The 14,779-nt window shown below is 36.7% G+C and overlaps 2 protein-coding genes across 5 annotated transcripts in view; one reads left to right on the forward strand and one right to left on the reverse strand.

Moving 5' to 3' along the window:
• Window positions 1-14,779, forward strand: part of LOC135767009 (GTP-binding protein 4-like) — a 326,314-nt gene that overhangs the window by 42,747 nt on the left and 268,788 nt on the right. The window lies entirely within an intron of this gene.
• The window catches only part of nrbp2a (nuclear receptor binding protein 2a), a 33,440-nt gene continuing 18,837 nt past the window's right edge, over window positions 177-14,779 (reverse strand). The window contains exons 2-19 of one of the 4 annotated variants that reach the window (XM_065276568.2): window positions 12,651-12,865; window positions 12,427-12,549; window positions 9,841-9,942; window positions 9,664-9,753; window positions 9,503-9,543; window positions 8,927-9,021; window positions 8,791-8,814; window positions 8,414-8,497; window positions 6,473-6,528; window positions 6,282-6,377; window positions 6,057-6,189; window positions 5,794-5,896; window positions 5,664-5,714; window positions 4,973-5,108; window positions 3,535-3,588; window positions 3,394-3,457; window positions 3,112-3,167; window positions 177-2,961 (exon numbers count right to left, since the gene is read on the reverse strand). In XM_065276568.2, the coding sequence (XP_065132640.1) occupies window positions 2,863-2,961; window positions 3,112-3,167; window positions 3,394-3,457; window positions 3,535-3,588; window positions 4,973-5,108; window positions 5,664-5,714; window positions 5,794-5,896; window positions 6,057-6,189; window positions 6,282-6,377; window positions 6,473-6,528; window positions 8,414-8,497; window positions 8,791-8,814; window positions 8,927-9,021; window positions 9,503-9,543; window positions 9,664-9,753; window positions 9,841-9,942; window positions 12,427-12,504 (1,362 nt within the window). In that variant the 5' untranslated portion in view covers window positions 12,505-12,549; window positions 12,651-12,865 and the 3' untranslated portion in view covers window positions 177-2,862. Of the gene's footprint in view, window positions 2,962-3,111; window positions 3,168-3,393; window positions 3,458-3,534; window positions 3,589-4,972; window positions 5,109-5,663; window positions 5,715-5,793; window positions 5,897-6,056; window positions 6,190-6,281; window positions 6,378-6,472; window positions 6,529-8,413; window positions 8,498-8,790; window positions 8,815-8,926; window positions 9,022-9,502; window positions 9,544-9,663; window positions 9,754-9,840; window positions 9,983-12,426; window positions 12,552-12,650; window positions 12,866-14,779 lie in introns of those variants that run through there. The other 3 variants (XM_065276566.2, XM_065276567.2, XM_065276569.1) reach the window with 3 other exon arrangements.

Here is a 14,779-nt window from a genome sequence, read left to right on the forward strand (position 1 = left end):
GGCCTATACAAACTATTTTCTCTGTAAAACTCATACACACATACAAGCTGTCATACAATATTTATTAAAGCAACACTAATGTAACTTCTCATAAGATTAAAGTGATATAGCGTAAAATAATTGTAAATTGTCTAGTACAATGGTACTAATACAGAAGAAACAAAATCAGACATTAATATAGTATTAGATGGTTTAATTATATAGTACATTTCATGTCACCATATAGAGTTTAAACAAAAATGAAAAATTAAACTCCCCAAAAGCAAAAGACATAACATATTTGATAAAAAGGACACCAGGAATAAAGAGTACATTTATAAAACGTTATGAACAGCACATTCATATTTCTAACATGTACTTACATAAAAGTTGATCACACTGCAAGTACATGTGTCTTACACTTAAAGGATAGTGACCGTTTAAATTGCTAGAATAAAATGAGAGTCCACCATGTATCCACCATATACATGGCAATGTAATAAACATGTAAAATAATTATTTTACTAGCATGCATTTTGATATATTGGTGAGTCAAAAGCCTGAAAGCACCCCATATAGTTAGCATACGATTGCTCTGGCCAACATGTGAAAATAGGCATTTAATCTTTTAATACTGCTTTATATATTAATATTAAATACTGGAGGTGATAGTTGCAATGTATTTTCCCCTTTTTTCAGTTGTAAGCATCGCACCCAGATACAGCTCTGGCAATGATATGTATCTGTTCAGTAAAGTAGTGATTGAAATTCAGAGCCAAAACGAAAATTCTGGATGCACTTTGCCGAAAACAGAAAAGGACACAAAAAGTATTTTTTAAAGTTTGTATTGTATTATTATTATTAATAAACTTTTCAATTTCATTAATTTAATGAATCGGAGTTGGACTACAAACCGATAAAAACAATCAAACTTCTTTGAAAGTAGCACACCAAAATTGAATAAATAATAAATTTCTTCATTTAGTGATGCAACATAATCAAATTAAACAGATGTTTATATAAATGGTGTAACATTTAAGAACTATTGCATGCAAAACAGTTGTGAAGCAGCTATTCAGCAGCCTACGTTTAATTAAGATACACAATCAATCATTATAATGAAAACAGCAGACAAGACACCTCCGTTCCGCTTATGTCAACGGGCTTAAAATGAGCTTCAGTGACATCAGCACCTGCACCATCACAGTTCCGCATTATTTACTGAAACCTGTGCACTTTATCCTCAGCTACTGACAAACCCAAACGTTAACAACTAGATTTAATAACCTGTTGCGTTTGAGAGTACTTGAACTTGACTTTAAAACCACGTGAGTCAATGCGCGTGATCTCAGACGCCAGAAGACGCATAAAAGCGCGTCATGGCGCATCACACAGAACTTGTGTGGCATTTGCACTCGATAACGCAATTCCGTCCAAAAATTTTCAGCAGCCACAATTTCGGTGCATCCCGAATATAAAGTGATTCACCATTTTCATATGACATAAATATAGGCTACACATATTTGTTGTAAAATGCAGATGGCATGAAAATAAGATCATAGACTCCCCCTCCCACAAAGGATTTATTAAAGTAAACCCGTTTTTTCTTCTAGTTCAGTCACTGGTCAGTTTATTCTATGCATTCATTGGTGTAAGGAACATGAGGGTTGTAAACATCTTTAAAACAATAACAAAAACAAAACACAAAGAACATAGAAAACGTAAACTGGGCACATGTTAAACACCTCAGAGCAGCTGATCAAGTATTAGCTCCTATTCACATATGTGCTGCTCATATCAACACATTTGCACTTGGACATTGAATGGACTTAAGCCTTAGTGTGTCAACTTGTGTTAGTATGCATTATCTGCTGCTTCGTTATTTGCTTTTGTTTGTATTTTACACATTTGTTCCTTTGGTTGAAAAACATTTGCTGAAGATTAAAAAAAAATCTCTCTTGGTCCAGTACCTTAGTATGCAGTGCCCTTCTGTTTTATTGCTACAAACAATTGAGGCAACAACACGCATTGATCACCAATACCAAAGCAAAAAAAAAAAAAATGTGTTAAACACAAAGGCACTTGGTCTTTGTAAAATTCACCCCTGATCTAAAACGGAGAGTGTTAAAAGAGATATATTAGTATAACGGATGCCAAGAGCACTTTTATCATTGTCAATTAATTTGCCCACTATCAGGCAAACAAAGAAATTACACTTGATTAAATTTGTATTTTATTATTTAAAAAAATGTTTACCTTGCTTAGAGTATTAAACACGTGTCTCTATCAAGACCATGTATTAATAGTTTAAAATAATAAATAATACATTAAAGTCTGGAATACGCAGACACTGATAAAAGAATCCAGTTCTGTTGATCACTGGGAAGCCATGATTTATTTATTGGACTTTTAGCCTTCTCTCTCAGGTTCCCAAAGCATCCTAAATGTCTGTTTGTGCAAGATTTTTCTCCTGGCAGATGTCTTTTGGAAGATGGGTGGAGGACGGATGATGTCATAGACAGCTTGACTTTGAAGGATGTTTATGATTAAAAATCCCCATTCAACTCGTATTTCAAGAAAAAACCCTAAAATGTTGGCACTGAAGCAGAATCCCTCTGTGTGTTTCATCATCATCATCATTATGCGATGACAGAATCAACCATCCACTTTAAAGCCAACAGTCTGCGCTCACTGTACTCCATGAATGAACACTGCCGTTTGCTGCGTGCCTCGCTTTTTCAAAAGCCACCTTAGATTGAACTTCACTTATTAAACGTTGAGTTTTGCTCTTGTCAGTCTGGATCGCTCTCTTTTCCTCAAGCTCAGGCCCACTTTGCAGGCTCTGTTCGTCTGTTTGAAGACTTCAGTTTAGACCAGCTGGACTTAGTACATCACAGCCATGGCAGTAGGAGAGCAAGACGTCCCTGACCGGTGCTTACATAATGCATCCTCAAGAAAACCTGCCAACTTTTCACAGTCCTCCTGCAAAACACAAAAATAGGATAATTAGACTTCTCCAGCAAAACCATATTCTACTAAAATCTATAGATATGTAACTTTAAAAGTAAGCTGGTTAGACCTGTTTAGCTTGATAAATAATAAAAGCTTTTGTTTATAAGAGCTTATGCTTACCTCGCTAATAAAAGCATGATGAACCAATTCACTAGCCAAGTCCTTGGGACTGTCAGCTGAGAAAAAAGTAAACACAGTTTAATTCATAAACAACTCACACATGGTCTTTCTTGGTGAAGAAAAATCTAAAAAGACATTAACATCTCATTCATCATGCGCACTGATAAAACATTAAGTGATGGATATGCCTGGCAATTTTATAGTGCAACGTAATAACTGCATAAAGTACTTTAACTTCCATTGACGTGCCCTTGGCACATTTCTTGGCTAATGTTTACTTACATGGCAGAACATCACAGCTTAGTTGGCGGTGAAGCCGGTCATCCATCTTTAAAAAGAGAGAGAGCTACAGGGAAAGAAAAGATAGATGATGCAGAATATTCACAGCTTTACATGTGAAGATGCCAAACAAAATAAACTCACATGACTCCTTGTGCCTTCTTCGTTCGCTTCCAAATTACACTGGATCTGGACAACCTGTTTGTAAAAATAGAGCAAGATTTTGATTTTATAAATCTTTTCGGCTTAAGTTTCACAGATAATACTTAGCCTTAGTTAAATTATGACATTAAAAAGTAGCTTTTTAAATGCCACTTGGAAAAAAACATGACTGGTGTCAACAATTGTTAACGAAACAAAACAATGCACGGATATATTTTTTATTTGCCAGGGCAAGTTGTTTCCAGATATGATGCCTCAAACATGCACTTTAATCTGGGACTAGGCTTAAACCTTTTCTGTGAAACCCTGCCATTATGTAAACTTTCGTAACTTTAACGTTTTTGTGTGATAAATTCCAAAGATTTTATTTATGGTTTTAAGTAAGTTTAATGTCTCACAAAAGAGGATAGTTATAAAAGGACAGTGTTTTAAAAATACCCCATAACTAATTGAAGATAAAAAACGAAGTAGTAAGAAAATTTTGTTTTTACATGGGCAACAGGGATTGATGACCATTTTTCTTTCTTTCCTTTTAAATGCCATGCCAGCTTCTAAGGATATATTTATGGCGTATAACTAAGTCGTAGAACTATGTTTGAATAACCTTGATAAAAAACATTTAAAAAAAGTATCGATCACCATTTCAGAGAAATGTTTAGATAGACGTCAGCTTTTTCCAAAATGACCCTTGATCATCACCAGTATCAGATGTGAATCCTTTCCAGATAGGGAACTGGCATTAGAAATTAAACTGTCACTAGATGCATCCGAAATGTCTAGTAGGCCAGCTGAGTAGTATGTCCAAATTCATAGTATTCAAAAAACAGTAGGCGAAAAGTACCCGGATGACCAACTACTTCCGGCAAGATTTTGAAGAGTGCATTCGATGGACACTTTACTATCCCGTGAGCCCCCAGGAGAAGCCCAAAGAACAAAAAGAAAAATGAGAACGTCATCATATTAAAAAATGGCTCTATTCAAATGTAAATACATTTAAGGTTAAATCGCGCTTGTTTAACATCATTTAAGTTAACACCTCCTTGTTATGATGACGTACGTTCTGTGATGTATCAACATGGCAGATGTAGTACATCCCAGTAAATTAACCCAGATAATGTTTATATTTGAGCCAAAAATGGGTTAAAACAACTCAGCATTTTGGGTTGAAACAACTCAGCATAGGTTCAATTAAAACCCAGCGGGCTGGGCTCGTCCCATTGTCCCTCCCAATAACACAAAATTTTTAGTGTTCGTCTGAATTTCTCTCACACTACCCATATTCAAACTTTATAATTAGAACGGACTGTTTTAACGGTCAATGAGTAGGTACTTCATTTAATTCATCATGTACTGTCGCAGTATGCGATTTCAGACGCAGAGATTCTTTATATCCAAGAAAAAATTGCTCCGTTTTTTTTACCTTCCTGGTTTCAGTCTCTTGTGGTTCCGGCGTTGGAGACTTCACGGTCTCTGTCTGTTCCTGGGACAAAGAAAGAGCGCGGGGAATAGGATGCGGTCGGTGGGAAGCAAAGTTCATCAGGGGGTATATGCCATTCCTGGTCATGCAAAAAAAGGTTGCAGTGTCAAAATACACAAGCACTAAAATTAAAATTACTTAAATCTTAGATCAGCAGATCTTTTCTATGGCCCGGTTTACACCTGGTATTAAGATCATCGGATCGCAAGTGGATGACGCTAAATACAGGTGTAAAAGGGGTGTATAACGTTTTGTGCTTGTCCACTTTTCAACACATTCAGAGGTAGTCGAAAACACATTTAACCGGATTGCTTTTGCTCATGTGGTCGAATGTGTGATGTATCGAACACAATGTTTTTACATTGGTCCTGAACCCACAGTGTTCAGTGCTGTATTTAGTGTATAGCTGATAAAACTAAAGCGGCTGCTCTCCGCTTTTCATTTTGCGTGAAAGTTGCGCAAGCCCTTACATATACAAAACATTGTGCTGCATGTTTACTAACAACACAAGCAGCGTTTACTGAAACCGGTCATTGGACAAAAGAGACCAGGTGTGAGCGGGAATGTGTCTCTTATCGCTTGTGATCTGACTGACCAAAACGCACCTTAATAACAGGTGTGCTCTGTGACTTACTTAACATCCTCAAGGAATTTGTCCAGCTCAAGAGGAGAAACGTGAGAATACCTTAAAAACAAAAGCAAAATTAAAACTTAGAAATGGAAACACCTGCCGAAGAACAATGTTACCCATTTCAGAAACCCACTTTAGATGAACTCCAGGTCGGTCTTGATGATTAATCTCTGCCATAATGCCATTAGGATCATAAGATTTGGTCTTCTCTTCCACACAATTCTCAGGAAGAAGATCTAGAAAAAAATGAAAAGGTTTATTGAAGACCACAGATACAATTCATTAATTTCATTTACCATTACTAGGCCATTCATAATGTTTCTGTTTATGTTAAGTATACAGTATCACACTTAGTCTAGGAGGTATAAACAAAAGTGTTTTCCAAATTTCCCTTACACTGGTTATTGATAAAGCAGTGCGCAGCAAGCAGTTTTAAGGAGTGGACCTCAAATAAGACTCTATGAAACAGCAGGTCATGAGCCGTGGGTCTTGTCTTGGCCTCTGTTCGTACACACGACTGGATGAATTCCTGTCAATGTAAAGCAAGATTAAACCAAACCAGTTTAACTGTGATGTATTAGTTACAGATATAAACATACAGGTACGCTTGATATCTTTTACCCTCATGAGTGGATCCTCAAGTAAGTGTCCAGCATGATCTATGGCCTCTTTTGAAACCGCTGTGTCTCCATTGGCTTGAATTTCCAATACTGCCATCTTAAGGTGAATGGGAAATAAACAGGTTAAGGTTTAGTTTCTGATCTTACAAAGTAACAATTGTATTCTAAATTTGATCATATGTAATTTCAGACCTCCAAGGCACAGATTCCAAACGAAAATATATCAATGGCATGGTCATCTTCAGCAACTGGAAAAAGAGATACACAATTAAATAAAGGTGCAAAAAGTGTGCAAAAGTGTGTTGGATATTACTGCTTTGGTTTTGTGCATTTTAAATGAATTTCTGCAAAGCAAATTGAGCAATTCCAGCGTTATGGATGTGACATTTGCAGGGAAAATTTTAAATAGAAAAAGTCAGAATGTATTTATTACCAATATATTGAACCATATGTTTATGATCAGAAAATAGGAGTCTATACTTTCTTTTTCCATTTAAGATGTGGGAAATGTGCATGTGTTATGGATGTGACAAAACAGGACACATGTTTTTGGGAGACGACATACTCTGAAGGAATTTTGTGATTCAAAATGCACAAACAAGAAGCAATAATACACAACAAATGGAGAAGGTATGGCTCTTCAAAGAACATAAAATATTTATTTTATTTTATTCTGTTTTGTTTGTGCATTTATAAGGAAGAAACAATGTTATGGAGGTGACATCTCTATTATGGGTGTCACAATTCTGAAATTTGCACTCAAAGGCACAATATCTAGGATTTTCACCACTAGAAGTCGCTATTTCACAATAACAAAGGTAAAAGGGACACAAGTTTTACAGTTTTGGAATCCATTCAGCTGGCGCTAGCACTTTTAGCATAGCTTAGCATAATCCATTGAATCTGATTAGACCATTAGCATCGCGCTCAAAAATAACCAAAGAGTTTCAATATTTTTCCTGTTTAAAACTTGACTCTTCTGTTGTTACATGTACTAAGACAGACGGAAAATATAAAGTTGCGATTTTCTAGGCCGATATGGCTAGGACTATACTCTCATTTTGGCATAATAATGATGCCGGGGACTATTTTCGGGCACTGCGTAATATCATTGATGCTAATGGTCTAATCAGATTCAATGAATTATGTTAAACTATGCTAAAAGTGGTACCGCCAGACACGGAGATTGGCTTAATGGATTCCAAAACGGTAAAATTCAATTGTTTAACTCTAGGGGAGCTGGAAAATAAGCCCATATTAACAAAAAGTGGAGTGTCCCTTTAATAAAGCTATGCAATTTGCTATTCATGTTCATGGATGAGGTAATGAATTCATGTTTTTTTACTTGTACGTTTGATCAAATTATTTTATGCCATTGTAATGAATTCGTGGCAAGGCACAACAGCTGCGCTTTAGATGCTGTATAACCGGCACTTTAGCATACGACCAGTCATGTTGCCATAGTTTCTACAATCAGGAACGGAGGATAGCGTAGATATTAAGTTACTAAAAGGGCGACAATTACAAGAGAGACAAGGGACGAGCCAGTATTTAAAATGAGGATAATAGGGAACATTTGGGATAATGCAAGTACACAACTCCATGAAAAAAATAAAAAAAATAAAAAAAAAATCACACTACAAGTGGTTTATATTTTATAACAAAAATCTTAAATATTGTAGCCTCAAAATATCTGCCAGTGCAGTAGGAAAAAATAAACTTAATTCCAGTTTCAACTTTATTCAGTAAACTTAATTTAAGTTGATTTTTCGTACTGCACTGGCAGATATTTTGACTTGTTTTAAACAAAACAAAAAAAACCTCTTGATTTTCATCATTTATTTAAATAAACAAGACTTAATATCTTAAGTCACTTGCTTGCCAAGTAAATGTATCTCAATTTAAGAATTTTTAGTATTTTTGTCTTGTTTTCTAATATAACTTTCTAAGTCGGTCATTAATTTTTTGCAGTGTAACGCCGAAACTGCTCACAGAGGATTACACATACTGGACAAGGAGGACAAGCCGGAAAAACTATATGAAACCGGTAGTCATCAAGATGTTTAGACTAAAAAAGTCAAAATAAGATTGGGCACCCGAACAGAGATAGTTACAAAGGCATCAGAAACTTACTGCCATATTCTGGAGCAAAAAAGTGCTGATTTCGCACTTCATCTCGATGCTGGTGCACGTTCCCATGAATAGCCTCAGCAAACACTAAAGGATAAAGAGGGACTCAAAACATTAACCAAACTTTATACCGGAGATTGTTTAAACAATATACACACACAAGTACATGTTAATAAACTTATGTATAAACTGGGTCTTATTTAATTCTTTTGTAATGTTTTAATTTGTGAAAACTGACAAGGAATGTTACGATTAGATAACTGCTTGGATTTCAGGCCAGTATATGCAAAGCATTGTTCAAAAGGAAGGAAAAGAAACCGAAAAGTATGTGCAAATCTTTCCACATTTCACATGGCATTCAAATCTAAGAATGAACTCACCATTTACAAACAGCCTGTGCCAAACTGTAAAAGCAAAGATAGATACCTAAACATCTCATATAAATATATTGATGTTGTTTTATTTGGAGTTAAAGCTTATAAAAATCCCTATTAGGATTAAAAGACTCTTTCAAACCTGAGCCAATCTTTATAAGGCCGTTGTGCTGGATAAAGATAGTGTCACAGGTCAGGTTACCGTGGATAATGGGCGGATCACAGGAATGTAAGTAACTGAGAACAAAAAGAACAAAGCATGAGTACAAAGCATACCAGTTACAGTGTTTAAAATCACCCATGCTGCTGATGAAACAACTTACAAAACATATTAGGTTATATAAAATGATACTTTTTCCATGTAAAAAAAAAAAATGAGTTTAGAAGCAAAACCCTCCAAATGTGTCTAACATGCTTTTTTGTAAATAAGCATTACATGCCAAGAGCATTCGGTTAATATCATCATCTAATTTTTGATGGAGGTGGCATTAAGCAGCTTTTGCATTTAATTTTGGTTTTTTATCATTACCCTCTTCTGTCATTGGTAAGTCAAGAGTCCCGCTCTAAGACCAATACCCATCATGTTGCCTTGGATTTTTAAGCTGCAATACAATATTTTTAACACCAAAATATACACAAATACCTTAAATACCTGATTTGTTATAAAGACAGACAGACATTATAGAGATATATTATTATTAAATACACAAAATCCTACCTGAGCGCAGAGAGGATCTGTGTACACCAACGTTTCCATGCCTGAGACATACAGAAAGTATACATATAAGTGATTTTGCCCTATATCTGCCAGAAGGTGGCGTTGCCCTCCAACTTTTCCTGTGTGTGGGGGCAACTGAAATGACTGACGAAATGTCAAACCTTTACATTCATAGTTTTGTGGTTTTTCTTGGTCTTCTTCAAAAACTGTTTGAGACTTCCAGATGACATGTATTCGGTTATGAAAATCACCTGCGTGACAAGAATTGTGACAAACAAGTGAATTTAGAGCAAAGATCATTGAGACGCTTGTTATTTCGGGTGTGTTTCGTATCTCACCCTCGCTCGGCTCTCTCTCATGTCCAGCCAGTACTTGTGAAACTTTACAATGTTTGGATGTTCAACTTGCATCAGGTTCTCAAACATCTCCTTTATCCTGTCCTGCATAAATACATTGATACAAAGATGTGTTCAGTTTGTCCTAAAACCCAGAAAAGAAGAACATGAAATTTCAAGGGTACTCTTAGAAAAATTTCTAATAAGCTGTAGAAAAAACAAAACAATTTATTTTCTATTGCAATGTTGATGCTAACACGATATATTGTCTAGCCCTAGTTTTTTTTAAATCAAATTTTCTGTCATTGTGCATTCATCACGATTGTTCAATACAGTAACACATCATAGGTGGTAGGTCTGCGACGATTTAATCGCGTTTCCCATTAAAAAATATCTGTCCGAAATCGATTCTGAATCACAAGGCTGCGATTCTGTGTTTCATGCACAGATTGTGCGTGTACTACGCCATTTTGGTCAGTAGGAAGTACTAATCAATCTAAAATCATTGGGTGTCATTTTTAACGTGCATTTAAAAAAGCAACACTCGTTAAACAAAATCATTAAAAATATTATTTATTATCATTAAAAAATACCTGAAACAATTTAAAGAACAGCGATATAAATATTCTTATAGACATTTCCTGGAATAGCATTTGTAATGCTACTTCTTCTGTGGAAACTCCACAAATGGAGTTTCGCATGAGAGCGCCCTCTGGCTTTTGGATGTTCCGGTAATTCATTAAAATTCATTCATTGAGAAAACGCGCCTTTGCGCGATTAATCGTCACAGCCCTAATAGATGGTTTTGATTCAACAAAATTGGCCACAACCAAATATACAAGTCAGCAAGTGCCCGGATTTAAACCTGTTTTTTATGTAAGTGATGGTACACGCAACAAAATGCAATGCATCTCCTGGGCTACATACAGTGTTCTCCTGTAGGCGGGCACAAGACCTATGCGTACAATGTAAAAAAAACACAATGTAAAAAACCCCTGCAATGCAAGTACAGTAAACATGTACTATTTTAAGCTGGAAATTGCATAAAACTCAATGTACGCAGACCCTCGCATACGCATAAAAATGGACCATATTTCGGCCTTAAAGCCCGAAGTATAGTCTGCTTTTCACATGTACGCGAACGTATGCGCACGGTTGAACGCACAGCCTTGCAAAGTATAGTTTGTTTGACTCGTACGTATACACAGACGTTTGGCGCATTTCGACAAAATGCAATGCATCTCCTGAGCTACACACTACATTTTCCTGAAGGCGCATGCGTGACCTACGGACTGTACATCTATTGTACACGTCTACTTTTGTAAATTGCGTCAGGCACACTGTAGATGGACCCTTGCGTACACTTAAAAAAAACACCATACTTTGGCCTTATAGGGATAGTTCACCCCAAAAATGATAATTTTTTCATAAATCATATTTTTGATCAAAACCAGGAGGCTTCTTCGGTCTGACTTCAGTTCCCCATAAAAGAATGAAAGGCATCGCCAAAAAGGTCCATGTTCCATCAGTAGTTCAATAATAACATTATGAACCGACAAGAACACTATTGTGTTCAAAGAAAACAAAACAAAATTTTATTCAACAATTTGTTCTCCTCCTTGGTTGTTCAGTGCGCGTTTACAAACGGACTACAGTGCATGCTGCTGACATCACCTGCTAATGTAGTTGCCAATGTTTTTTCCCCGCTTTGTTATTTAAGCCATTATGCAAACATTGTAAACAATAATTAAACAGCCCGTATAAATGCGCAAATTACTTACCAGCGTATTCAGTGTCTGTACGCACGCAACTACGTCAGCATATTAAAGAGTAACTAAACCCCAAACCAACTTTTTTTAGTTAATGATCTGTAAGAATGACGCTTTATTAGTGCTGTTCATTGATTTTAGTAAGTTTTTTGACATTTGGATATAAAGTGTTTCAATACTACAATATATGGTGTAAAAACGTCTGAGTGCTGCCCTCTTGAGGTTGAACGGTGGCTACTGCAGTTGAATTTTCCTATTGGATGTTGGGTCCAAGAAATGACTCGTGACGTAAGCAGGTTCAAGCTCACCACGCCCTTGTTACGATCTCACCACACACTTGATACGAGCTTAGTTCGTCCCCTCTATCTCCGTTGGGATCTGCCCACTTTTCTTGCATTTTTCAAATATTGCAGTGGGTGGAGTCAGCCTCTGACCAGGGGTTTAGTTACGCTTTAAGTCAGCAGCATGCGCCCAAGTCTGCTTGTAAAACGTGCACTGAACAACCAATTGTTGAATAAAATCGTTTGTTTTGTTATCTTTAGACACAAAAGTGTTCTCGTTGGTTCATAGTATTATTATTGAACTACTGATGGACCTTTTTGCCAATGTTTTTCATTCTTTTACTGAAGTCAATGGGACAGACAGAAGCCTCCCAGTTTTCATCAAAAATATCTTTAAAAAAAGTGTTCAAGACAATCGTAGCACTTGGTGGTTTAGAACAACACAGGGGTTAGTGATTTATGTTAAATTTGTCATTTTGGAGTGAACTATCCCTTTAGGCCTCCCAGCCAAGTTATTTATGTCATTTATGTGACCTTACCTCAAAAGACTTGAAAACCTTCTTGTCAGAAAACTGCACTTCATTCCACACAACCTCCACCCCCTCCTCAGTGTCCATGGCCAGGTATGCACTCTCAATGCCTGGGACATTTCCCTGACTGACCTAAACCAAGAGGAAAGTGTGGTAAGAAGTTTTTAGGTGTGACACACAGCATTAAGGTTTATACAAAGTACCATTTATGAAGCAAATGAGGCAATATTTACTTCATGTTGCACAAGGCTTTACAGTGTTTGGAAACCTGGTCATTTAGTATCAAATTCCTGGGATTGGCAACACAGGAAATGTGTATTTCTGTAAGAAAGAGAAGCAGCTGCGACACGCCCCCTTCTTCTCCCCCGTTTCACATCGATCTCATAGAGCCTGTTGTAACTTGGACTGAACAGTCTTTGAATTTTTGTTTGTCGTTTCTGTTGTAATGCTGTAAATACAGAAGTGGGCATATGGATGTTTGCTCCAAAAACATTTCCCAAAACTGGTCTATTGTTTCTTAACAGGTCCTGTATTATCAAAACTGGGGAAAAGCAAACAAACCAACCAACCAACCAACCAACCGTTTGTTCATTTCACCATTTAAAGGCTAAATTTGCACTCCTCACAATGATCAGTCAGTTTAAGCGATGTGTTTTGGAAATGAACACAGCATGATCCAGTCACACTGAGACACAGCTGCGCTATATACGGCCATGAATGACTTTAACTGTACGGCTGGATTTAAAGTGCATGCTGTAACTTTAGTTAGGGTGACTTTACCAAAAATAATGTGTGTAAGTGATTTTAATGGACCAAAGCCATGCGGCAGCCACAGGATATAGAAGTTAAAGCGGTGACGAACTGAGATTGGTTGATCTTTAAAATAAGGATGTACAAACAGCTTCTTGTGAAATTTCAAGCAGTGATTCATAACTTTGAGTCTGATCAGAGCCTGACAATTAGCAGTCAGCACTGGGGTTAAAACAAGTCATCAAAAAGACCGAATGATCATAAATCAGCTTCGTGACTAGAAAAACGTCAAACAGGTTTCATCACACTCAACATTTACTACCGTTCGCAAAGCAAGTGCATTTGTTTCCTCATATCAGTAAAATGACTTTAGGGATATGTCAAATGTGTTGCGTCTCTCTGTATTTCCAATGTTTTTGTTAATGTATATGCAAATATACATTTACATTTATTCATGTAGCAGACACTTATCCAAAGACTAACAAATGAGAACGCATTTAACGTTGTGTGTGAATACATGATTTGCATGAAAATTTAAGTTTTTTTAAAGCACCTTTATGTAGGCAAATTATTTAAGTTGTACCCCTAGGTTATGTGTCAACTCATAAATAAACCATAAAGCTGTCAACCCGGTTATCTTTCTATAACATATAACTATAAAACCCTAACATTTATAATGTTATTAATTTCATGTTGCTCTAGAGTACTTATAGAGCAGTAGTATATCCTTCATATATGCAAAGAGTTTTTAGTTTTATCAGATTTATAAACGACAGATCAGCAGTACAGATTCTTTCTGAATAAACCCAAGCTCCTGGAGGCGGACCGAGTCACGAGCAAACAACGCACAAAAAACATTATCCCACTATTTCTGGATAACTTATAATGTAAATGACACAGACATGTGGTAAATAATATGCACTTACGTGCCGACTGCCAAAAAAACACAGACATTTGATGCAATTTTACGTACCGCCTGCGACTCATGACCTTGTTGGGACCGCCTCATTTCAACAGCGTTAAATAAACTGCTACTATGAATAAACAACCAAATCAATTGTTTCCATAAAGCTGGGTTTACAAGTTGAAAAAGCTTACATTTCTTTAACAAACTACAACACACTTCTTTGGTGACATTGATTTTGTGTCAGCTCTTGGTTGGTCTGCACGCTATTCCGGTTAAAGTTAGGGATGCACCGAATCCAGGATTCGGATTCGGCCGAATACTGGGCTTTTTGATGGGGTTCGGGTTCGGCCGAATCTTAGATTTTTTTTCCACCGAACCGAACCCTAAGCTTGCGCTACGCTGGTCGACGTCAGGCGGCCGTTGATTACACACATCAGGTGCTGACGTGGAGATAAGTGGGGGTTTTTTTTCGGTGAGCCTTGAGGCGTTTCACATTTCGTGGACCCACCTGGAAAAACGAACGCATCGGCCGAACCCAAAAAAATCTGGATTCGGTGCATCCCAAGTTAAAGTGCCCATATAAGGACTTCCACTGTACATCCTGCACTGAAATTGCCCATAACAGAAATAAAAATATTGCTTTATGTATAAATCTTTCATGTTCAACTTTCCGAAACATGTACAAGGAGTATTCTGCACAGAAAT

Source organism: Paramisgurnus dabryanus, chromosome 6 (assembly GCF_030506205.2).
Source record: "Paramisgurnus dabryanus chromosome 6, PD_genome_1.1, whole genome shotgun sequence".
NCBI lineage: Eukaryota > Metazoa > Chordata > Actinopteri > Cypriniformes > Cobitidae > Paramisgurnus > Paramisgurnus dabryanus.